General features: G+C 38.7%; 2 protein-coding genes and 1 long non-coding RNA gene across 3 annotated transcripts; all 3 read left to right on the top strand.

Moving 5' to 3' along the window:
- The first annotated feature begins 362 nt into the window (after positions 1-362).
- On the top strand, positions 363-671 carry LOC121994799 (ethylene-responsive transcription factor 3-like). The gene has a single exon (XM_042548716.1). It carries the CDS (start codon positions 363-365, stop codon positions 669-671), a length of 309 nt encoding a protein of 102 aa, XP_042404650.1.
- On the top strand, positions 567-1,216 carry LOC121994798 (60S acidic ribosomal protein P2B-like). The gene is made up of 2 exons (XM_042548715.1): positions 567-868; positions 936-1,216. Exons 1-2 carry the CDS (start codon positions 781-783, stop codon positions 1,214-1,216), a joined length of 369 nt encoding a protein of 122 aa, XP_042404649.1. The 5' UTR covers positions 567-780.
- Positions 1,217-2,067: 851 nt separating this feature from the next.
- On the top strand, positions 2,068-2,509 carry LOC121993941. The gene is made up of 3 exons (XR_006115502.1): positions 2,068-2,193; positions 2,271-2,361; positions 2,453-2,509. It is a non-coding gene; the product is annotated as an uncharacterized LOC121993941 (long non-coding RNA).
- Positions 2,510-12,176: the final 9,667 nt, after the last annotated feature.

The raw sequence follows: 12,176 nt of genomic DNA, 5'->3' as shown, positions 1-12,176 counted from the left end.
TCGATGTCTTTGAGTATTTTACACCGGTTTTTCCAAAAACCGGTGTCTATGAGCGCAGATTTTCGCTCATAGACATCGATTTTTTTAGCCGATGTCTATGAGCGCCTTTTTTTCATTAAGAGACACTGATTTTAACCGCGGTTTTTAAAACCGGTGTCTATGAACCAAAATTCTGGCGGACTTTCTTAGCGCCCTTTCTTTTGGGTTTCTCCTCGCCTTGGATGAAGCAACCAGCCAATTTATCTCCCCAATTTTGAAGAATTCGACATGGCGAAATTAGCACTCCTCTTCCTTTGATCCCATTTCTCGCTCCCTCTTCCCCCTTCTTTTGTTCCTTTTCATTACGTCGATCTGTTGGCCAGATGAAGAAAGGCCGAGTTCTGGTGGAGCCGGCGGCGGCAGTAGCGGAGACGCGGTTCCGCGGCGTGCGGAAGCGGCCGTGGGGGCGGTTCGCGGCCGAGATCAGGGACCCCTGGAAGAAGGTCAGGGTGTGGCTCGGAACCTTCGACTCGGCCGAGGCTGCCGCTCTGGCCTACGACTCCGCCGCTCACGCGTTCCGTGGTTCCAAGGCCAAGACCAACTTTCCCCTAGCCGCCGCCGCCGCTGCGTCTCCCACCCCTACTCCTGCATTCCGCTGCCCTCCCTCCGCTGACCCAACCCTAGGGTTTTGATAAGATACAAATTGGAATTAAGCCGACCCACCTCATTCTACGCACTCATCACCGAGAGGTCCGAGACCTTGCAACAGCGGCATTGTCGTCTGCAAATCTCGAAGCGAAGATGAAAATTGTGGCGGCTTATCTCCTGGTCGTCCTCGGCGGCAACCCCAACCCCTCCGCCGATGATATCAGATCCATCCTTGAATCAGGTCAAACTCTCTTCCCTCTCATATTTATCTTGGTTTCATTTCGGTGATCCTTGTTTCTTGCTTGTAGTGGGAGCGGAGGCAGAGGATAAGAGGATCAACCACTTCCTCGCGGAAGTCAAGGGCAAGGACATAACGGAAGTCATCACTGCCGGCCGGGAGAAGTTCGCTTCCGTGCCCTCCGGTGGCTCTGTGGCTGCCATCGGGGTCGCCGCCCCTGGTAGCGGCGGCGCGGGCGGCCCCCCAGCTGCAGAGGAGCCTAAGAAGGAGGAGAAGGTGGAGGAGAAGGAGGAATCCGACGAGGTGAAACTCCCTGTCTTTCCCTCCCGCAAATTTTCGTTTCCGACATAAATTTGTGGTTTTTTTTATTTCTCGTTTCCAATTTCTGTTTTTGGAAAACACAAGCTATGGAGATTGGTTTGATTGCTATTTGTTGTAAGTTTTGAAGGTAATGGCAATCTTTTTTATTTTATATACTAGCATATCACTTAAACGGCTACAAGTATGCCACTTTTTCCAAATTTAATAGCACATGGTAAAGTCCTATCTTGTGATCAAGGTTCACAAAGCATATACAGAGGCATAAAGTCATGCAGACAAAGACTGAATATTGTTAGTAAAGTGCATAAACTCTCAAGTATTTGGATTAATTAGAGTTGAAGATGTAAGGGGTGGAGGGAAAAAGGAAATCTTTGTTAGTATTAATGATAAGTCGCCATGATGATTACCATTGTTATTGCTAAATTTGTTGATCTCCTATGTTTAACTCATACCTCAAGTATGTAATTAAATGGTTTAATTTCATACTTTTTCGTATTGTTGTGCATACGTAGGATTTTGTTTCTCTGCAGGGAGTTAGATGAGTGGTTTATAGACACCTAGTTGCATCTCTTATTTTCCTCTACATGTATGCACATTTTTTGACATCGGTTGGCAATTCATGTGTATTTATCTTTATTTTAACATACTTCTAACTTTTAACTATGACCAGTGCTTCTTGAATTATCTTTGAAGGTTTGGAATCTTCAACCCAGCAGTCGTGTATGATCACCTGGGAGAAATTTATTCAGCACTTATTCTGGGAAGCTTAGTGTTCTGCATTTTGTTATACTTGAAAGTGAGCTTCTGTAAATTTCAATCTAGCTTTTCCTATGGTTATTACTGTCCTTTGTTCCTAATTTGAGAGCAAGGAAAGGAGTAGCAACACTAAGCAGTTCAAAGAATTTAACTGCTACGAGAACTGTTTCAATTCAAAAACCATCTGTTTTAAAGGAGAAAAGCAAGTTGTCCTCTGGCCAACCTTCAAAAAATGCTAAGAATGTGACCAAGTAAGGATTTTGATTTTGCAGATATTCTATCATGAATTACCATGACATGTTTTTATCTATAACTGGTGTCCTGGTAGTGTTGCTGCAAAGAATATAACGTCTATTGGAATTGCACAAGAAAATCAAGCTATTAAAAGGCAAAAGCTGGATGATGGAAGATCCAAACAGGTTAATACTTTTGAAATATTTTTTCTAATAACCTTTTTTTACTTGGGACAGTATAATTATTAATATTTCATTTTGATATGGTCATAAATAGATACACAATTTGAAAAATAGAGTTCTACTCCATAAGTCGAGATTGGGTTTAGCTAGTGCTCCTGACGTGCACTCCTCTGGTGCTAAAGTTGGCCAGGGAGAGAAACCATTGCAGCAGGTACATGATAATATGGTCAACTTTATTCTTCTGATAATTAGATGAGTGTTGAAACCATTCAGTAAGACCTTCATTTGCTCATGCATCATCATCTTTAGGATGATGCAGCTTCAGTCAAACAAAGACGGCCTGCACTTACTTTTAATCACTGTTACCTAATCATGGCAGGTTATGTGCCAATGCTTAAACTTTTATTAGCTATATTTGATAGTGAAGGATTTTATCTGTTACTTGTTCCCAGATGTATCACTATTTTTACATATTACAATTATGTTTGCATGGGTGCACTCTATTCTTGCATTTCCATTCTCTGTACTAATGGTTACATGAGATTTCTCCAATCTGCATATAGATTAAACTATATTTGTGTATGTAAGTGTACTTTGTAGAATATGTAGCAGTCTTACTTTCTTCTGGTTGTCTCTTTAACCAATTGATTCTCTTTTGCTTCTTAACTGTGCATGTTTATCCTCAACAAACATTAAAAAGGCACGTCTATTTGCTAAAGTCAAATGTCATAAATTCAATGTAGCCTCATTCATTTTCTTTTTTAGTATAGAAAGTAATATATGCTCTTGATCACAGACTTAAACAGGAAAATCACTCTGTGATTTGTTTTGCTGAATAGTTAAGTCTCAATCATTAGCCAACACCAGGGAGCAGAACTACCCAAGACTAGTAGTTAATGCTCTAGATATTTCCATGGGGAATTGTGCTATAACATGTTTTGGTGTTGAGGGTTTTAGTCGTAAAAGGAGTACCATGAGATCAAATTGCATTGGAAAATGCAATTTCCTTAAAAAAATTAGTTAAATATTTATGTTTGGTACAAATGAATAACCTTATTTGTGACTTCATTAGTATTTTATTTTCAAATGTTTCATTGCCTACTCTATATGTGTTTGTTCGTGATCCAAGATATGTTGACTTAAGAGTTCAGAGGATATTTTCTAACCATATCTACTTGTGGAACCAACTGAATCACAAAAAACCTTCAAGTATTTTTTCCATTATGTGAAATCTTATGAAATGATTTATTTAGAAATCTAAAACACTTGCCCACCAATATTCAATGTTGCCATATATTCACCGTCATGGAAAAAAAATTCTCTCACATCCTTGGTCTCACTGCCAACTATAATACACATATGCATGTACTTCTGTTGCAACAATAGGATTATTTTTACTATGATGATGGGATCTTATATAATATCACATACATGTAAAAACTCTTTAAACATGGCTTAGAATATGATGTCTTTGATTTCGGCAACCACATTCTAGCTTTCATTATAAGGAATACCCAATGAATTGGGATGTCACAAGTCAATTTGAATATGGCGCATTGGAATACTTTCCTGCCTGGTCTCTATTTAAGCTTTTCAAGCTAGTTCTGCAGTTCCATGAACTTTTCAATCTCTAAAGCTCCATTCATGTTAAGTTGTTGGGAAAAGAGCATCTTGACAGAATTGAAATTCTCCTCTTTTTATCAGTAAAGTTTGATTTCTGGCTATACAATAAACACTTGCCTCACACTGCTTGTTCAATTTTCTTGCACGGAGAAGTATATTCACTAATATGAGGTCCTGGCAGAGGAAACCTTAGGTGGAATAGGTTATTCTTTGCTTTTAAATAATTTCCATTAAAACCACATGAGGATCTTACCTCTTGTTGATATTGTTGGACTTCCTTTTGCTCAACCATTTGGTTTGTGCCTTTCTTCATGCTAGTTTTTCTAGCTATGTGTTGTTATTATGCAAGTTGTATCTCATGTATTAATATCCTTCTATAATGAACAAATGAATTACTTGGCAATGCTTTTCAGCCTAATTTTTCCTATCAATGTAGCTGCAATTTATACAGTTTGTGGACAATTTTTTTTTCTTGTGCAGGGCATGGAACTGTATCCTCGTATCGGCAAAAACTTTGACATCAAGGTTTTTACAAACTGCCGATTTGGTATGATGTCCTGGGCTGTTCTTGCCGTCACATATTGCATCAAATAGGTCAATTTTATCTTTACATCTGTTCTTTGAGCTGTTGATAAATATAGCATATGAGGAAAGCACTAATATGTCAAACAACATCTGGAACAATAAAGAAATTAATTGAGGAAGAAGATGCTGACTTTACAGATGTCTGTATCCCTGGTTTTAAGCTGGGTGATAGTGAGAAATTTTTCTAATTTTCTTAGTTTAAATTGCAAATCCTTCAGATGTCAGCCTACACTTTTTTTTAACTGCTATGGGTTCCTGTAGGTATTACTTACTTGGGGTTAAAAGGCCAATTGATCTTAGTTTTGCCCATCAATGCCTCAGCTTCACATCCAGTTTGTTAAAAGAACTTTTGGTGGCTTACAAGAGAGTTACAGTTACCCTAATATTTCCAAATGCAGTGTTTAAAGGTGCGCCTTTATAGTTGGGCGTTGCTCTCATGCGAACCATGCTCCATATGACTGACTGTAGTAACCAATAAAGAACAAATGATCATTTGGGGAGTAGGTATTTATTGCCATCGACTTGTTATCTCAAGCAATTAGGCACCTGGATGTAATGCCTTATGTCAAAGGATGGATTCCCCAAGTTGACCTTAAAAAAACATGAGAAAGACAATAATGACTGAAGGTTATACAGTTGAGAGATTATTTGAAGCAAAACATGTAGAGTTTTCTAGTTAATTCACCTATGATGCTGATATCTGGATCAAAAGACAAGAAAAAAAGGATAAATACACATCAACTCTAACTTGTTTGAGTGTTCTAGTTTGAGTGTTCAAAAGGAAGCTCTAACTTGTTGTTTTGAGTGCTGAACTAAGGAAGCAGCTGCCTTCTTGCCGCATTCCTTGCTGCTGTGGTTGGTAGCAGAAATCACAGAAAATAGGGGGCTTAGTGCAGGATATTCAGGATACCAAGATGGCATCAGAGGTAGTACAATAAATAGTATATCTCTTCATCAGAGGTAGCTTTGTTCTTCTATGCTTCCTTCACTGGATTTGTTGTGTAGTCATATTTCTTTGTTCAACCATTATCATGCCTAGTAAGTTGTTGTATGATGCTGTCGGTTCTTATCAATCTGTACACTTGAATTAGAAGGAGCAAATTATCTATGTTATATTCTAAGCAGCATATACTAAGTGTCATATATGAAAGTTTTAGATTCTATGTTATATTCGTTATCTTCCACAGCAGCCTTTAAAAACTCAGTATTCTATTTTATTTGATACATGCACACATTTGTTTTAGTTATTTGACATATGGTGGATTTATGTGTTTTTACAGTTTACAAATATCAAGTACTCCAGAGTTGAAATTGATGAAGTGCGGTTCGAGTGGGCTGAATGCATGCTAGATTACATTTGAGACAGTTGTACCTTGATGTGTTAACAGAATGTTATACTTTGATTTTGATATCTATTAGCTAGCTTTTGATGTAAAAAGAATGTTTGGGTATTTTATGGATATTGTTGTAAGAAGATTATTTATATAATTTGTGAATATTTATGTATTTTATGGATATTATTGAATGAATAATATTTGTACAATTTGTGAATATTTGTGTTTTTTTTTTGTTATTGTCGGTTTTAAAATCAAATCTGTGCTGTTAAAAAATATACATATTACATCGGTTTTCCACCGATGTAAAACGGTGTTATAAAGTAATATTATATCGGTCATTTACCGCTACTAAAACTGGTGTTATTAACATACAATATTACATCGGTTTTACACCGTTGATGAAACGGTGTCGTTAAGTGATACTACACCGGTTAATAACCGATTCGAAGACCGGTGTCGTTAAGTGATACTACACCGGTTTTATATCGATGTCTAAAATGGCAGACTTTTAACATCGGCTTCATAGACATCGGTCGAAAATCAAATAGACACCGGTGGAAAACCGATGTCTATGAGTGATTTTGTTGTAGTGACTTAGAGATAATAACATAGCAGAATTTAAAACAAAGAAGGAAAATAATGCTAATAATTTTATTTTACTTGGTTCGGAGTATGTGACGACTCTTACTCCATGCCCCATGATCGTTGATCACTTTTATTGGACAATCCATTATCAAAAAGATCAAGTACAAAACTTTAAATATGAAAATACAATTTTTTTCATAAATAAATTAAATCAACAATTAGAAAATTTGGAGTAAGGAGTAGTTGTCAGAGAGCATTGTAGCGTAGTAGTTGAAGTTTGGAGTAGCGTGGATCTTGTTTTATCGTTCATCTTTCAATATGAGTGTGAGTCGCCTGAAGTGTGTTTCTAAGTTGTTGGTCGAACCTCTTTATAAAGGAGGTTCTAGGTGCCTCTATGCCTTTGAGGCACCTCAATCAAAATAGATCTAATCCAAGCTCGTCATAGCTTATCTGCTTTAAGGCACCTCTATTCCTTTGAAGTGATTCAGTTGCTGACATGGCGAGCACTAATTGGAGCTCCTCTTGGTTGACTCTTTCTAATCCCAGGATCCTCAATCCCGTTGAGATGCCTAGATCTAAAGTGCGCTAGCCAAACAAAAGTTTCCACCTCATCGTATTGTGTATGCCGAGGTGATCGAGGTGTCTGAATACATTTTAGGCGCATGTATCGGCTTAAGGTGCCTGGATCCTTCCAAGCATATGGATTAGCACTTCTAGGCAAAAGAGTATTCTACATAACAGAGTTAGTATAGAAAAAATATAATATAAACTAATATTATATGATAGTCTTGGACTATCTGGGCTTCACTTTCGGATTTCCCGTGAAACCCTAGGTCATCCCAATGCCTATTGTTCCCTCAATGGGGAATGCGCCCTCACCTACTCCTCTCAGGAGAGTTTACCTTTTAAAAATAGACGTTTGGACTTTTGCTCAGCATTTGATCTTGACCTCCAGGAAGACTTCTACTTAATGTCCATGACCCCCAGGACTTCCACCCGATGTCCTTGATCTGCCAAGTCTTCTTCCTAGTCCACTTGACCAGGACTTCGTGCCCAATCCCTTAACCAAGACTTCATGTTCAATCCCTTGACCAGGACTTTATACTCAATCCCTTGACCAGGACTTCCTTACCTAGTCTCAACTAGGACTTGCCTTCACACTCAAGTAAACTCATTAGGAAACAACACAGTTTAACTTTTATTAAAACGAGGTTTGATTAGCTAGTACTTCCAGTACCAACAAACTTGGTTTAACTGCATCTTGTTTGTGTCTGTTTGTTTCCTGATCTTTTTCTAGCTTCAGGTTCCTGCAAGATAAGCATATAAACATAAATAAGCGACCTCGCCTAATCTTGTAAGTCTTCCTGACCTACTAGGCTTCACTTTTGTTTAGAGTTTATTCTTCCAAGATTTTCCTTTGCCTAGTATCAAGTCACCTTGACTTGCTTGGACTTTTCCACTTACCAAACATTCGGTCACCTTGAACTGTCTCGACTTTTCCTTGCCAAACATCCAATTATCTCTTAAGCTACTAGGACTTTCTTTTGCCAAGAATTTGATCACCCTTGACCTATTTGGAGTGTTCAATCACTCAATAGACTTCTTATCCTTGTTAGACATTCAGTCACTTTGACTTGCCTAGACTTGACAGTTACTTTATATACTTCTCACCTTTGCTAGTCATCCAATCAACTTTGACCTAAATAGACTTCTCACTTCCAAATATTAGGTCATGTTTGGATAACTCTTAGTCAAACCTTAATTAGACATTGGTATATTGTTAAACATTGAAACCCTATAGACTGATTGCACTAATAAGACTAAGTGACTAGTTATTTGGAGAGAAAGTGCTTCAACCTCCCGTAGCTTCCATGCATCCTCCCCCATATGTATCTCATCAATCCCGCTCCTATAAGATGATATGATAGTGTGTGTGCATGATTCCTCCTAGTCTAATGATCTCTATTCAACATATTATCCAATCTCAACCCCTCCCCTATCTTGAGCCTTTAATTACACAATAGTTTCCTTATCCTTAGTACTTTGTTGGAGCCAAGAATGTATGCCTAATTAACTTATTCTTTCTCCAATATGCAGTCTGCACCTATGGTTGGTGTAGTCTTCTCCTATAATGCACCTAACCTCATAGCTCCCCCCTATAATGTAGATCTACCCATATGTGTAATCATCCCTTATCCGTCCTCCTAGAGTGAATGAATTCTGGCCTCCTCATCTCCTGCAAAATGTGTCCATCAACGCCTAGCTCACTCCAAGATATTGAGGATTGAAAAGGGTCGATAGAAGGGGGGAGATGAATATCCCTCGTTAAAAACCTTTTCTTTTTGTACCGATTAGTAAAATGAATATCAAAGTGATAGCGGAAAACAATACAAAAGACTCAAGCGGCTACTTGGTTTGGAGCCTACTTCGACTCCTACTCCAAGATCTACGATCCTTGATCACACCGTTGGGCAATTCACTATAATTCTTCTTTCTGAAACCTCTAAAAATAAGCAATTTGTACAATGAATAATATAAGAGAGTAACAACCTACTATCTTATTGAAATTAAGTACAATGCAAGCTATATAAAATTATACTGATAAGGAGTAGATGATTAAGTGTGTCAGCACTTCATAGTGTAGCATCTTGCACGTGGAGTTGCGGTGTAGAATAGTTGAGTCACAAGAAGCGTGAGATAAAGTGATCTTCAGAGAGTTGTATCGGCTCGGTGCTCGAGGCTTGCTTTTATAGGCGTTGATCGGTGGACTGAAAATCCGTTTGGTCGACTAATCAGTTCGGTTGATCGAACCCTCTATTAGTCGACTAAATACTGTGCTTTCCTTCTTCGTTGAGATCTGATCTTCACCTCATTAATAGCATTTATTATTCAGTCGGCTGATCACCTTGTTCATGTCAACTAAACAGTGTAGTTTCCCTGTTCGTCGAGATACACCATTAAGTCTTCATTAATGTGGTGATCGTTCGGGCGACCGATCCTTAGGTTTGATCGATCAATCAGCCTGGCTTCCTTCTTTTTCTTTGGCTCCAGTTTGCTCTTTGCCATGTCATCATAGTTCAGTCGACCAATCCCTAGGTTTCATATATCAATCAGGCTTTGACTGGACTTACTTTGTTCTGCTCTAGTCTGAGTCAACCTGGTTCAGTCAATCGATCAGGCCTATTCCTACAAAACAAAGTTAGGACAATAATATATTAATAGTAAAATGCATGAGTAGTATTTGACAGTAGAACTGTGATGTGTGTAGATTATATACACATTTATGCATGTTTGGACGCACATCTACTTATATTTCATTAGCATAATCTATGTTTATTGCACCCTATTTCATTAGAATAATATACTTTCATTATATTCTATTCGAAGATCTGCTCTTTGCTTGTTTTGATTGATAGGACGTTATTTGGAGCAAAAAGTGCACACAGGAGGAACTCCGGAGGAAATCCAGCTTGGGTCGTGTATGCCACATGGTCGTGTGGCCATTATCTTTCTTTGTCCGTGCCAATTGGCACGGCCATGCCAATGTTCCAGAGGCAAGGAGGACCAGGCCGTGTGAACCACACGACCGTGTCAACAATCTAGAGGCAGAGCAAGGCAAGGTTGTGCCTAATGGCACGACAGTGCCATTTTTCTCCAGAGGTCGTGCTTCCCCTCTAAAGGAAAATCAAGCCAGGGTCGTGTGAGTCACACGGTCATGCCAAGCTCCCCATGGCCAGGCAGCACATGACCGTGCCAACTTTCCAGAGGCGAAGAAGGCCACAGCCGTGTAAATTCACACGACCGTGTGACTTTGGCAGAGAGGAAGAAGGTCACAGCCATTTGAGCCAAATAGCCATGTGACTCAAAGTTGGGTGAGTCCGTGTGGATTCCACACGGTCGTGTGATGAAGAACATGGGGTCGTGCCACGCCAAAGCCGAGTTGTGCTAAATTTTGGGTAGATTGCAGATCAATCATAAAATGACCATAACTTTGTACTCTGTTGGAGTTTCAAGTTGTTCTTTATACCAAAACGTATCTAACTTTAAGATCTACAACTTTGCTTCAGACCCAACAGAGAGAGAGAGAATTGTCTTACCGTGCTAAATGGCACGACCATTCTTCGCAACCGTGGGTTCAACTGGACCTCCGCCCACACTGCAGACCAAACTTTGAACTGCCATAACTTTCGACTCGGTTAGATCCAGGCTTGATCCATGTATTAGATTGAAGATAATTTCAAGAGCTACAACTTTGGTTCAGGGTGAATCACGAAAAAACCTGTTTTAATGGGTGGAAAATCTGGTTTACCGAACCACTGTAATCCTAGTTTTCCTGGGAAGTTTGGAGGAGGTATATAAAAGGGTCAAGATCCTAAGTCTTTGACTCATCTTGGGTTTGGGACTTCGTCCCTCTCCTTGGGGAAGGGTTCTCCCCTTAGGGGGAAACCCTAGAGCTTCATTCTCCTCCATCCCTTCATGATCTGTCCATCTACAAAGAAAGGAGTCATCCCCAATACATCATAATCATTGGCAAGCATCTCTTCTTCCCCTTCTTCTCACATCTAGGGATGTAATTATACTTTTCTTTATGTTTTTGGGATATTCTTCCTTTGTAATGGAGTAGATCTCCAGATCTAGGATGTAAGAAGTATTTGTGATGTGATTGAGATGTAAAACTATGTAGATTTGTCATGTTTCTATTGTTGGGTGCTACTCGGAATTTCATTCTGTTTCCCCTGTACAAAAATTTATACAAACACAGAACTTTTCCTAGCAACCCATGTTCTTTTCACAAGTTAAACTTCAATAGCAAATGAAACTTAACATTATTAATCCAAGTTCAACCCATGCATTCTTCAGAAGTTAAATCATATTACAGAAGTTGATTAAATATCTATTTCAAGGATTGACTTCTAGGTCATTGGCGAGACACTCGACCTTCTTGGGTATGAGATCATCCACCACTTCCTAGACAAAGCCTTTCAAAGAAATTGAATATTTAAACTCCTTATAGTAAATCCTAGGTTTAACTACAGAGACCTCAATCGAAGCACAAGATTGCTAGCCTCTTGTGTTGGTATTTCAAGATCCATACAAAGGAAAAATATACTAGTACACAACGGAAATAATATAACTAGTTATATCTTTCTTTGTATCTTAAAGACTTCTTGATCTTCTTGTTAGTTAGAGCCTTAGAGCCAATTATTTGATGATTGTTGTATGGATTCATTGTATCATATTCTTTTATATATATAAAAGGAATTTGTTTATGGTTATTATACTTACTTGTATTAGTGTCAAATAACTAAGTATAATAGCGTCCTTGAGTAGAAGGTTCTTACCTATATCAATCGATTGGTTGAATCGATAGTGAGATGATATAGGGAACACTACTCTTAATCATTCCTAGTCGAGTATTAACATTCAGGGACAATGTTAATGCGACGAGACTAGCATGTAGGTCAAGTCAATGACTTGATCTCACAAGTCATGGATATAGAGATATCAAGTTGACACATGGGTATGCATTGGAGAATGTATACTTAATGACCCATCATGACAAAGTATCATGGATCGTTATATGAGTGTCATATATTTTCTCATGTGGCTATTAGTATGACTACTAGTCCTTGGACCTGAAGTCACCATGGTTCCCTACATAAGGAGTTACATACTTTGGCTTCGTCA

This window comes from Zingiber officinale, chromosome 6A (assembly GCF_018446385.1).
Source record: "Zingiber officinale cultivar Zhangliang chromosome 6A, Zo_v1.1, whole genome shotgun sequence".
In the NCBI taxonomy this organism is placed as follows: Eukaryota; Viridiplantae; Streptophyta; class Magnoliopsida; order Zingiberales; family Zingiberaceae; genus Zingiber; species Zingiber officinale.
This window is presented reverse-complemented; position numbering and strand designations above follow the sequence as displayed.